Consider the following 13,369-nt stretch of genomic DNA (forward strand, 5'->3'; position numbering starts at 1 on the left):
TTTTCTACTACGCTCCACTTTGCGCTTGAAATGATTGCTTCGCAATTAAAATATTGATTAGTTGTACTTCGCTATTAAAATTAGTAAATTTTGTTTTATTAGTAATGAAGTAGCTATTAATGAAGTAGCTATTTCAAAAGTGCAGACATAATAAAGAGTGCACAGTGAACGGAGGTTGGTAAATAATAAAATTTGTTTATTCTTATCTCTACTCACTCGTATCCATCACATGGTCAAGCGCCTGACATTTGACCCAGACGCCAAAATCAAATGCCTTTCGGTTGTTGAACGGAAAATGCCTACTCAAGGGCTTAGCTACCTATTCCATACATTAATTACATCGATTACCAGAATAGACCATTAAGGACACATCAGCTTAACAAACTATGAAATGTTTCAAATAAATCTAGGATGCGCAAACAGCGGCCCAAAAATGACACTTAGGATAATATAATGAGATCTTCGAGATTGGTGGTTTGCTGACGAAAGAGACCGTTTATTCTTTTTCGTCTCTGAACTTAATTCTAAATTGTAATTCTAACTTCCTAATTTCATCATTACCTTTAGATAAGTCATGCATTAGATCGGCTTTTCTCGCTGGTTCAGTTTTGGTCTCCTTGGAGTATGTTCAACTTAAAATAATATATATAAATCCGTAATGAAATACAGCAATCTCAAAATTTACTAGTCTTACTTTTCTTATCGTACCTTACTGACAAGAATTTCAATGTTCACACCGTGTAAACCGTTGGTTCCCAAAAAAAGGTATATCTAAGCTTTTTGCAAGAGCAGCTGTAAGCAACATGTCAAATTTTCACACGTCCAAAAAAACCAAACCCCGTGTGGAAGACGAAAACACACAAGCTAAGTAAATTTCGCAAGCATGAGTGATTGTCGTACACGTTGAAAGGTCCTAACCATGGGTCCAGCGATACAGTGCGCTCCAGTATATGCTAACGAACAACGGTGCACTGTCCTTCCATCGAGCTAACGAACCTACCAGAACCTACGATCAGCAAAGGAAGAGCAGCAGTAACAGCGCAAAAAAAAGCGCTCGTTGCCAGAAAACTCGCCCAGAATAGCAACAAACCAATATTTGTACATCCAACTCACTCCGGTGCGACCTTGGGTGGGTGGGTTTACGTGTGCCTGGTGCTGGTCAAGAGGTGACGGCTCGCGATGGAGTGATGAACTTTCCTTTTCCGGTTTGATGCCTTTGCCAGTTTTGATGTTCTGCCGACTGACCCTGTAGTGTTTGACCAACTTACACAGTGTCTCACGCTTTTCATGTTTTATGTACAGCTTTACCTCTTTTTTGTTAACATAGCACGTCAAAGCGTGTTGCTAAATATAGTGAAGTTTTCAGCGCTGTTCTGCTGCTTTCTTGTCAACGAACTCGGAAGCATAGAGACATAGCCCCATGCCTTTAAAGCTCAACTTGTGATCCCTGTTAGGTTTGACTTTGTGTGTTCGTTTATGTGAGTGGCAAAGCACCAAAAAGCACCAAAGCTAAGCTCGATCTAATCAAACGCCATGGCCCAAGGCCCCATCTGCTCGCAAACAAAGCAAAAAAGGAGAATAAAAAAACAGAGAAAGACTAAAGACGCCTGCAGCTAAGGGAACGAGAAGCTAAATGAGTCGTTCACTATCCCTACGATCCTTTCATAACAAATCGCTCACAGAATAGCTAATAAGGGTGGCAAAAAGGTGTGATGTAATTTGCGAAACCCAAATTATGTCTCCAAACAAAGGACGTATCGTTTGGGACGCACCGTGTGACGCCAAACACTGCCCACCCTGGTCTGGCTTAGGACATCATCATCCAAGACCATTTGTGTCCGTTTTGCTGGTTTTTGGGAAAGCCATTAAAAATTTAACTTTAATCTAACCCACCTTAATCGTTTGTTGATCGTGTTTCGTATACGCGTGTGTCTATCATGTGTTGGGGAAGAAAGTAAGGGACGTCTCATGCTGCCGAAGCTGGAAGTCACCTGTCGGTCCACCTGTTGGACCGGAAAGAGATGGAAGTGTGTCCTGTTTCATCCAGTTCGTATGTTTGCTTCACTGCCATATCGGATGCAGCCGTCTAGTTTGTTCACCCCGATGAAGAAGGCTAGAAGTTGCACATGGACAGACATACATTTAAGCTTAGAGAGGTGTTTCAGTTTTTTTTAAACAAAGAATAATTAAAGTAGATTAAAATCTCAACCCTTTTTAACACAATACTTTAACACGCATAGCAAAGATATGATATATGCATAAATTTAGGCGTCAAATATCAAGACTCTCTTACAATCACATACAAACGATGATTGCATAAATTTAGGCGTCAAATAACTGGACTCTTACAATCAAATACAAATGATGGTAAAACAGTCTCCAAACTTTTTAGCTCAGGTTTTCTATGCAGTGTTCGAATTTGCTGTGTTTGGAATACTAAAAATGTTACGAGCATTAGTTGTTAATCTCGTAAATGTTGTTAAATGTAAAAAAAATTAACAATTTATATCAAGAGTTATACACGTCAAGGCTATTTTTGACATATTTATAGTAGTATAGAGTAGTATAGACATGATCACAGCGCCGTAGTAATATTCAAGCGTTACATTCATTGTGTAACAACTATCAACCTGTAAATTATGATTTGACACGACGGGATTTATAAAAAAAACAACAGGAAAATGCTAATTAATTCAAACTACACAAATGATTAAATTTAGAATTTTAACTCAGTCCTGCCCCAACCTCCCTTCATTGCATTTTTTTTTGTCGCTGCAATTTATGAAAGTGCAGTTTGCTCAACACTCCACACGCATCCAACTCCATTACACTGCAAGTGACGCACGCAAAGGGAAGATTAATCAATCCATATGCGCCAAAGTTGAAATCCAATTACGCGTGAAACTTTCCCACGCTCTGTCTGTTCACCGATGCAACTGCTGCAAAAGCTGCTGCCGCGCCGTAACCTCGTTAACTATTTTTGTCCTTGGTTAGTGCCGGCGAGCCTTTTCAGAATCCTTCCCGTGCGAGTGCCCGTGTGTCTATGCGCAATCGTTAACATATCGGAGCAGCTGCATTGGAAGTACACTTCCGCTTTTTCTCATATATTTTTTCTCTTCTTATTCTTCATTTTTTCGTAGTTCCCAGCAATGCGGGCCCTTTCCATCTCGTCGGCGGATGCATTCATCCTGGTGTACGACGTCACGGACAGTATCACGTTCGAGGAAGTGAAAGCGATACGCGAGCAAATCCACGAGATTAAATCTACGACCGCGGTACCGATTGTGGTCGTCGGCAACAAGACGGACCTGAGCGATGAGGACGAAGATCTGCGGCAGGTACGTGTACCGGTCCTATCGATATCGATGTCTATTTACAGCTCCGGGCGCTTGAAATGATTGAATGAAGCTGGTGTAAAATAAAGCTGCAAAACGTTAATTTTACGGGGATTTACAGCTACAGAGTCATCTGCAACGGGTGAATGGGTTAAAAATAGAGGAAAGCCCTGCACTGGCTATCAGTGTGACCAAATTTGCCTTTCCCTTGTAATGGATATGTTCACTTCGCGCTTGACGGGGAATCGCGATTCATTTTACGACTTGTGGAATGCGGAAGGAATTTCGAGGAAAACAATATTAAACCATTTCTGTTCTTCCAAACCGTCTCATCGTACACGCCGATAGTTTACATCTCACTAACATCGCACGAACGAATTGAACGCGTAGGACAAGCCGCGGCGTTCGCACGATGATTCGCCAAAACAATGGCAATGGAATGCGAAAACAAACGAGGAAGACTTACCGCATAAAGGAAACGGGTATGCAGCGCTTTGAATAAGTGCCATGAATGCACACGATTACGCTTACGAATGAGCGGCGTTTTGCACAAAGTGGTTGAAGGCGAGACACTCAATTCAATTCACCAGTAGGATGTGAAGTATCGTATAGAGGCTTAGTGAACAGAACAGTTGGCGAGACGATGTTGAGATTAGTCGTTTTGTTTGGGTGCTTGTGTACTGATGTTGAGGATATTTTTATGACAAATGAATGATTAAAAACAATGATTACTCAAATCTACGAATGAATAATCCCTAAAACAAAGAGCTTGTTCACTAACAGCTGCAGAAACAGATCGACACTCTGTGAAATTGCAATAAATCACACACTTTGTGCTTCACCTTCCATGCTTTCCGCAACACTATTAAAAGTCACTCAATTATGATGCGTAAATTTAGTCACGCAAACGATTTGTACAACAATCTAGCGCTATTATGTAGCTAATGCTGCTCCCATTACCCAACTGCTTAGCAGACTTGAACATGACTCGCATTAATGCCGTATGAGCATGTGCACCTTCGTGCTATGCGTCACCTTCTTTTCCGCCTCACGATGGACATGACTTTTATCCTGCACACAGTGAGTGTAAGTGTCCGTTCACAGTCGGGCTGCTTCCGAGCTTCCTGTCTCTTTACAGCGGACACATCCGTCGTGTATGATAGAAAAGTTTTAAGCGAAAAACTTTCCACAAGCTGTGCGTTTGTGTGTGTGTATGTGTATGTGGGAGTACATGGTTGTAGAAGATTTTCATTTTCCTAGCAACGTTCATTCTAGCTCATGCAGTGGTACATTATTGAAAGATAATGAATTTATTTGCTAACCAAGTTCTCATTTACTTTACTGCAAGGGCATGGTGCTGTAGTGAATTTGTAATAAAGCTGCACGTTAAATAATATTTTCGATCGTTTTAGACACTTTTATTTGCGAAAAACAACTTAATTAGGTACATATTATCCAAACATGCCTGCAACATCATACAGTGGAGCGCCGTTTATCCGGGCACCTTTTATCCGGCTTTCCGTTTATCCGTGAGGCTGAGAAATGACAGTTAAATACAAAGGTGACATTGTGTTATGAGGAGGATATTTGAAAAAGCGGTTATAAGAGTACATTGTCATAACAAAAGACACGATAATTCAAGGCAAATTTCAAAAATTCTCATTGGAAAAACATGAAGTTAATAAAAACTGTGTTATTTTTATCAGAAAATAAGAAAATTTTCCTAATCAGGAATTGATGATAAAATATATCATTTGACTCATTATCCGTGTTATTCGCTTATCCGGGCGAGTTAAAGTCCCGAGAAGCCCGGATAAACGGCGCTCCACTGTATTTGCTTTGAGGGAGACATGATAAGCTCGTCATTTTGGAACAAAGAACGTTACACAGCTTAACAGTCAGTCATGCGTAAGAGAGTGATAGCGTGATAGCAGTGTACTTGCGCCAACAGATCTTTTGTTCTGATAATTTGTTTTGTAAGGATTAGAGTGTTGCAAAAAAATGTGCAAGGGAAGGAAAAGACATTAAATACATATAGCAGTATTAACATCAAGTTAGTTGATTACAAATAATTTGTTACAAGATTTGTTACAATACAAGATCAAAACTGAAACATAGTAAATAGTGAAATAAATATTTGATTTTTTTTGTGTATGACGCTGATGCTTTGAAAATATTTTAAAAATATTTAAAAAGAAAACATTCCAAACGATAATGGAAACAACTTCCATTACCTGGTTAGCGTTACGGTGGCGTTACCTTCCCGCAACGAAACCAAAATAAACCGTTGCAACATTTCATCGTGAAATATTTCATCGTTCAAATGTTTGCTCTCTTCCATTCAACAGGTAGCACGTGACACAACCGAATCGATGGTAACGGTAGATTGGGAGAATGGTTTCGTCGAAGCATCAGCCAAGCTGAACCGTAATGTTACACAGGTATTAAACAAAATAATCATATACGCTTGTTCATTTACCAATCTTAGTTATATTCCTTCCTCCATTTGCAGATATTTAAGGAGCTTCTAGTGCAGGCTAAAATAACCTACAACCTTAGCCCGGCCCTGCGACGGCGAAGGCGCCAGTCGTTGCCGCAGCAGGCCAGCACGGGCAGTACCGGTGCACCGGCCACCCCGCAAGCATCGCCCAGCGTTCACGTTCCATCCGTTGCCCAGCTGCAGCACCTACAGCAGATACAGGACAAAAGTCTCGGCGGCAAACGCAACTCGTGCATTCTTTCCTAATGCGGTTTTACGCCAGCCTTGCCATCCCGTTTTCTCTACTCCATGTCTGCTACATCATCTACCCTACCTGTGGCCGTGCTATGGACACATTAATGGACATATATATATTCTTCGTTACCCGTACGGCGTGATGGAAAACTGATGCAATGGTTGGGGTTTTGTAGCGATCTATAAAACGGTAAGGAATCGAGACCCCGCTAAAGAGCATTGTTCTCGAAACGTTGGATGTGTGTTGGCGTGTAAGATATGAATATTTAAACGTGTTTCAAACGTACCCCCTTACTCGATCGTCAGTGAGATATTTTCACCAATCAATGCCCCATTTCAATTCACTTTTCACGACCAGGCTCGACCCAGGCACACTCTATCAAATCAGTGTATTTACTTAGTAAAGGATTGTGTGATGTTAATAATTTTAAACCGGTGTCGGTTTCGTTCGTTAAAAAAAAAAAGACAACACTGTGTAAAGTATCGAAGTGGAAAAATACGGGTAATAAAAGGAAACGATTGATGGAGGTTTTCAGTAGTAGAGCGCGGTACGAGCAATCAAGGCATCTCACATGCGGTAGAACGAAACAATACGCTGGCGCCCATTTGCATATACTGCACGGAGTAAAACTTAAAACTGACAGGATGCTTCAGCACACAAATGCTTGAAGGCATTAGATAAGTTACGCAGGTGTAGGTTACACTGCTGTTTTGGTTTGTAGATCACTAAATTCCACATGCTGGAATGTAAAACCATTTTCATACCGTTCGATCCACCAAGTAACAGTAACAAGATTGGCAAGGTGGCGCTCATGCCGATTATCGTACCAAAACTCATCGAGTCCATTTCATGTGCGTGAGTGTTAATGTGTACGTATGTATGTATGTGTGTGTGTGTATTAGTGTTTTGATAATAAATACGAAAGAAAACCAATCTACTCACTTCGCGGAAACTTCTTCACCGCTCGCAATCTGGCCAATGCTTCAAGTATCACTCAGTCTATCACGAACGATTTCATCGCCTTCACGACCTCACTAATAGAATAATTCAAATATATTTAATAATTCACTCTCTAGCAGTCACACTATCCCTTTATTTTATTTACCTTAATTTCGCTCAAAACTACCTACAGCAAGGCGTGATTAGTGGTCTGGAGAAAAATATATTAGGAAAAGCCAAAAATCAAAATATAAATAAAACATCAAACACCATTTTCTAGCGTTATAAACACGAGCAGTTGAGAGAAGGAAAAACTAACTAAAAGGGAAAGATTTTTGCAAACATTATTCATTCCGCAAACAATCATCAAAGAAAAAAAAAACAAAACAAATACCAAAATTGACGTTACTGTTACATTTACCCTAGAACACGCTACACATAAATCGCCAAAATAATTTGCTAACAGGTGTATAAAACTTGAAGATGACATAATCTGTATGTAATTGCAAAGGAAAAGCATAAGAAATAAACAGTGGGAGGAAAAAAGTCCTGGAGACGAATAGATTAGCTTACCGCAAACAAACATAGGAGAAGAAGAAGAAGCAGAAAACAAAACATTATTACAGTGTGTAGTTATACGAAAACAAATCAAACCATTGATACACTGGAAGCAGCTGAAGTTTGAAGCGAAGATCGCCTGTGTGCAGGAATATATTGCTAGAATTATTCAAGTTGAAAGTAAATAAATTTAACCCTGGTAACTGGTAAAGTGTAACAAGCTGGATGAATGTTATTCTAAATCAAAAATTATTACATTATTTGAGACTTTTTAATAATTTTGCTCAAATTTTCAAATTGAAAAATAATTTTGAAATCTGGAACTAATAGCTTGTAAAAGCGATATAATTTATAATAAATCGTTCCCATTTGATTCGCCTCCCACCACCATTTCGCCATCGAACAAGTAACAAAGCATGCCGCAACCGTGACAAAACGTGCTCCGGCCGCGTTACCGCACTAACCAGGTATGTAAATATTGTTTGATCAACTGTAATGGGAATTATTGAATTCGCTTCGTTACTTCGCTACTTACTATGGTGTTGAAAGACTTTTCTCTTTTTAGACCGTATAACCCTTCAGTGCCCTTCAAATATCACATAGAACCTTAGTATATTTATTAAACATAATTAGGCTTACAATATTAATTACAAATAATTACACATAAACCGATTCATTTACTGAAAAGTCGGAACTACTTGTCCAACAAAAAAGCCACTGATATTAAACGTCAAGGGTTAAATGTGCTAACCTAAATCCTTCATTTACTGCTGATGATAGGACACGAAGAAAGTTAGCAAAACTGCCTTACGGTCGGCAAACCGACCGGCAATAGTTGTTCTGTGTGTTTTCCCCTATGAACGCTTCCACACTTCATGATTGGGAGCAAGTGGTTTGTTTATGTTTACGCGTTGCCAGGTACGTTTGCACGCCACGCGGTGTAATGTGTGCGTGGCCGGTCGTCCTAGCAACGGTCGCTAGCGTGCTTCATTCTGTGTGTGACCGCTGTCAGCCACACGGCAGGACGAACGTGTGCTCGCTCCATTGGTGGTCAGGTGTGATTAAGGTGGAAAAAAGTGATTTTTCGTACATTTATAGGGTTTTTTTTCCTTATAATGAGCTTTTTTTGTGTGTTTTTAGCATGTTAAAATTATGCTTGTGCAATTAATTGTAGTGTAAGTGTGGGGAAAAGCCAATAAATTGAGGTTCAATAACATCTCCGTATGACACGTGTCCTCTTGTGATGAGTGATTTCTTAGCCAAGGCTGAGTGACAGTCGCAATAATCTACTTTACCTGCTAGAAATAGAAATAGAAGTGCAATCAACATGGCTTCAGCGATGCCGGGAAAAAAGGTTAGTTCAATATTCTTTTCCAACAGTTCAGTGTGAAGTGTGCAGTCACTGGCCGAGGGGCGGCTGAAGGCCACGGCTAGGAAGAAACCTCCCTTATCATCATCGTAGCCTCCTTCAATCCCTGAAGGTCGTCCCGGAAGCCGAACCAGTTCATTGTCGCATTGTGCTGATCGGACCGGCGATAGAGCCCATTCAGATTACTAAAACGAAGGTGTGTCTGTGTTAAAAAAAGCACAAAAACTGGTTCCACTTTGATGAACTTGTACAAGCATACTTACGCGTTCATACAGTTCCGGTACCACCAGCCACTAGCGTAGTACGACGCGCAGCACCCCGGATGCTCATCATTATCCCGATCCGGTGTCGAAAACTTCATCCCCGCGCTAGCCCGCAGTGAATCTTTGGCCGCACCTTCCACAAACGGCCCAAGATGCAACCGATACCCGGTACTTTCATTACCGATCTCGAACTCATCGTACAGTGCCGTCTTGACCGTGCCGTCGTAGTCCTTTAGGTGTACCAGCAGCTGAAAGTAGTCCGAGCTGGTGATGCGGTGCATCTTCTCGAGCCCCAGCCAGTACTCGCCCTCGGGCGATCCGAATCCATCCCGATAGTCGATCCAGTCACGGGTGAAGTTGAGCGAACCGTCGAACCGGCGGCTCAGCACTATCCAGCCACCCTTGCGGTAGCCCTGCTCGCAGTACACACGAAACGGTGCTACGCTCGAGGCGGGTGGTTTGATCGTGTACACGTCGCTTAGCATGGCCGGTGCTTCGTGGCAGGAACCGTAGTAGGTGCCGACTGCAAAACCAAAGGGAAATGATTTAGCTAGTGAGCACTGGCTAGGGGCAAGATTTACCATTTTGACGTATTGTTTTGTTGATGCGCTCGAGCTTATCTGTAAAGTGAAGCACACGCACGGGTAAGTCAGTGGAACTGTACGACCTCGAACTGGGTTAGGAGTTGGGCGGGGGATTTTTTTCTTCTTTACCACTGATTCCTTCGAGTTTGTCCGTGATGATTGCGGTGGCAACGTGATGATTGCTCTGTATCCTTGTTTTTTGGAGGAATTAAAACCGATAAATAAACGCAGCGCAGCTTGGTGTAATGGCGACTTTCACCTACCTTCGCTCCAGATGGCTTATGCGCTGATCAATCTCGTCCAACCGTTTCAGCACCCTTGTACGAATGGGAATAAATTATTGGCCATAATTTATGTTGGCGTGTTGGGGTTCGCAGGACCTACTACTTACTGGAACATGAGGTTTGTTTTCAACCCCTGGAAGGGTTCTGTTTCGCTTGCCGTGTCGTTCGCACGGACGGGCGAACAGCACAGCACAAGGTGACAGCATATGAGGGTTAGCACTGCTCCGATCATCGTTACACAAGCGTCTGGCGCGGATTGGCACCCGATCGTGCAGCGCTAGCAGTGATGATTACACCCGGACTGTGAGCGCCGAATACACAAATACCATGGAAGCCGTTTCTTGTTGCGACTGTGTGTTTATCAAGCACTGACGGGATCAACGTCTACAACGTACGAGTTCTTCTGACTTTGAATCTGTACATAAAGTTAGGCGCTGAAATTATCGGCAAGTATTTAAAATGTAATTGGTTTGCATGTACCTGGTGTTAAAGTTATTTATGTAGGCTAGTGATATGGAGAAAAATTGAACATTTTCACTGGAAATTGATGTGAGGGTGTGGCTCTGCATTGCTTAGTCCATCTGCTATTTCATTTCCACGAGTACATGTATTACCAGGAATCGAGCAGAAGGTGACGTGTGGTGAATTTGTTATATTGCTGAGCAGGTGCATGTTCGGGTCACGAATGGTTCCAAGATTCAAGTACATCAAGGACAAATTGAAGATTACGTTGAATGCCCTATGGCTGTCGAACTACCATCGATACTAGAGTAGATTCCATAGCAAATGGTACCTATGTGTACTGATCTGTCGATGTAGATCAGACTGAGGTTTTGATATTTTTGCTGAACAAGTTAAAACAGCAAAACGACCGTTACCGATAAGACTATAACAACCAGCTTGAAGCTGATTTTTTTATGATTCAGTCTATTTGTGGTCGGTGGAAGCAGCAGGGAATAATAGGGCTACTAAATAGACAGAATAGAAAACCAAAGCTACGCCTAGCTATAATAATAACTAATAATTATTACTATTAATACCCATTTTCGAACAGCTTCTTTGAATCGATTTTCTTACGTTTGTTACAATTTATCTACTTTTTCCAACAAGAAGACTGTCTCTGTATGCGAAGTAGATTACAATTGAATAATATACAATATATACTAATCGGGCGGTCCCGTAGTACAGTCGTCAACTCGTACGACCTAATAACATGCCCATCATGGACTAAAGCCTCTTATGAGCCGTTCCTCCATATAAGGGAAGGACTATCTGGCTACTTGGTGCTGAAAATAAGACTTAAACGCCTGTAAAACGCGGCATGTCCGCGTAGGAAGCTACAACTTATAAAAGGACACTAGCTCTATTTAACAAAATCATACTTACTTACTTATCCGGCGCTACAACCGCTTTGCGCTACAACCTGCCTCAGGAGTGTACGAAACCGCTCACGGTCTCGCGCCTTCATCTGCCAGTCCGTTATCCCGGCCTTAATGGCCGACGCTTCCACGCCATCTTGCCACCTCTATATGGGCCTACCACGCCTCCTCTGTCCTTGTGGACGGGCTAAAAAGACTTTACGGGCTGGGTCGTCCGTTTCCATGCGTACAACATGGCCAGCCCACCGGAGCCTGGCGAGCTTGATACGCTGTACGACAGTGAGGTCGCCGTACATCTCGTATAGCTCGTCATTATAGCGGCTCCTCCATTGTCCTTCCACACATACGGGGCCAATTATCCTTCTGAGCATCTTCCTCTCGAACGCGGCTAAGAGTGTTTAGTCAGATTTGGACAGTGTCCATGTCTCAGAGGCTAATGTGAGTACCGGAACTATATAGGTACTGTATAGTACCAGCTTCGTCCGTCGCGACAGGTTCTTTGAGGTGAACTGCTTTTTCAGGCTGTAGAATGACCGGTTGGCAGCCAGCATCCTTGCGCCCCACTCAGCTTCCATGCTATTGTCGTTGCTGACCTTTGACCCCACATAGGTGAATTCTGGGACGATTTCAAAAGTGCGTTCACCTATCTGCACGTCACGCCTACGTAGATTCTGATTATTTATTGGTAGGTTCGCTGATGTTGCCACCATCAGTTTGGTCTTTGCCTCGTTTATCTGCAATCCGAGGCTCTCTGCCGCCTGCTCGATCCCTTGGTAGGCTTCTGCTACATAGGAGAGCCGCAAACCAATGATGTTTATATCATCAGCGTCTGCCAGGATCTAGGTTGACTTATAGAAGATGGTTCCCATAGTCACCACCCTCGAGTCACGGATGGCCCTCTCTAGTGCCAGGTTGAATAGGAGACAGGCAAGCCCGTCTCCCTGGCGCAGACCTTTGGTGGTAGCAAAAGGTCCTGAGAGTTTTCCATCCACCCTCACCTGGCATGTGACGTTGGTCATAGTCATTCTAACTAGCCTTATCAGTTTGGCCGGGATTCCAAATGAGCTCATAGCGTCGTACAGTTTTACCCTGGCTATGCTATCGTATGCGGCTTTGAAGTCTATGAAGAGATGGTATGTAAAGGCCGGGCTACATTGATCATACTCCGTGGTGTAATTTTTATATTCACTAGCGCATCTGGCGGCGGCTGACCGAAGCATTTTGCCAAACAATTTGGAGCCGTTCCAGAAAATATGTTATTTTTCCATGTTTTTCACTTTAACTGGACTGAGAAAGCTTTGTAATTGATACATAAACATGTTGTGCAAGTATTTCAGCCATTTTCGCCTCAAAAAACGATGAAAAAACTACTTAATTTTGAGATCCGGCACGACCATTCCCTCGATGACCAAAAAAAGCTTCCACCAGCCGCCGCCAGATGCGCTAGTGAAAATCAAAATTACAGTACGGAGTACGATCAATGTAGCCCGGCCTTAACAAAATCATAATTCTTTTCGTATTCTTTCCTACATTTTCGAAGCTTTAAGGCCGGGCTACATTGATCGTACTCCGTAGTGTAATTTTGATTTTCACTAGCGCATCTGGCGGCGGCTGACCGAAGCATTTTGCCAAACAATTTGGAGCCGCTTCAAAAAATATGTTATTTTCCATGTTTTTTTTACTTAAACTGGACTGGAAAAGGTTTGCAATTGATAGATAAATATGTTGTACAAGTATTTCAGCAGTTTTCGCAACAAAAAACGATAGAAAAACTACTTAATTTTGAGATCCAACACGACCATTCCCCCGACGACCAAAAAAAGCTTCCACCAGCCGCCGCCAGATGCGCTACTGAAAATCAAAATTACACTATGGAGTGCGATCAATGTAGCCCGGCCTTTAAGGCCGGGCTACATTGATCGT

The 13,369-nt window shown here is 42.3% G+C and overlaps 2 protein-coding genes across 3 annotated transcripts in view; one reads left to right on the top strand and one right to left on the bottom strand.

The window, feature by feature from the left end:
- LOC121599900 (ras-related protein Rap1) overlaps positions 1-6,521 on the top strand; it is a 76,775-nt gene extending 70,254 nt beyond the window's left edge. For both annotated transcript variants that reach the window (XM_041928028.1, XM_041928027.1), the window contains exons 6-8: positions 3,141-3,338; positions 5,684-5,776; positions 5,848-6,521. In XM_041928028.1, coding sequence (XP_041783962.1) covers positions 3,141-3,338; positions 5,684-5,776; positions 5,848-6,081 — 525 coding nt within the window. In that variant the 3' untranslated portion in view covers positions 6,082-6,521. The remainder of the gene's footprint in view (positions 1-3,140; positions 3,339-5,683; positions 5,777-5,847) is intronic.
- A 1,641-nt stretch (positions 6,522-8,162) lies between these two features.
- LOC121599904 (ryncolin-1-like) lies at positions 8,163-10,396 on the bottom strand. Its single transcript, XM_041928040.1, has 6 exons — positions 10,175-10,396; positions 10,047-10,100; positions 9,913-9,974; positions 9,781-9,819; positions 9,200-9,722; positions 8,163-9,121 (listed from the first exon to the last, which is right to left on the bottom strand). The coding sequence occupies exons 1-6, from the start codon at positions 10,297-10,299 to the stop codon at positions 8,998-9,000; spliced, it is 927 nt and encodes a 308-aa protein (XP_041783974.1). The 5' UTR covers positions 10,300-10,396; the 3' UTR covers positions 8,163-8,997.
- Positions 10,397-13,369: the final 2,973 nt, after the last annotated feature.

The sequence above is a fragment of the Anopheles merus genome, chromosome 3L (assembly GCF_017562075.2).
Source record: "Anopheles merus strain MAF chromosome 3L, AmerM5.1, whole genome shotgun sequence".
NCBI lineage: Eukaryota > Metazoa > Arthropoda > Insecta > Diptera > Culicidae > Anopheles > Anopheles merus.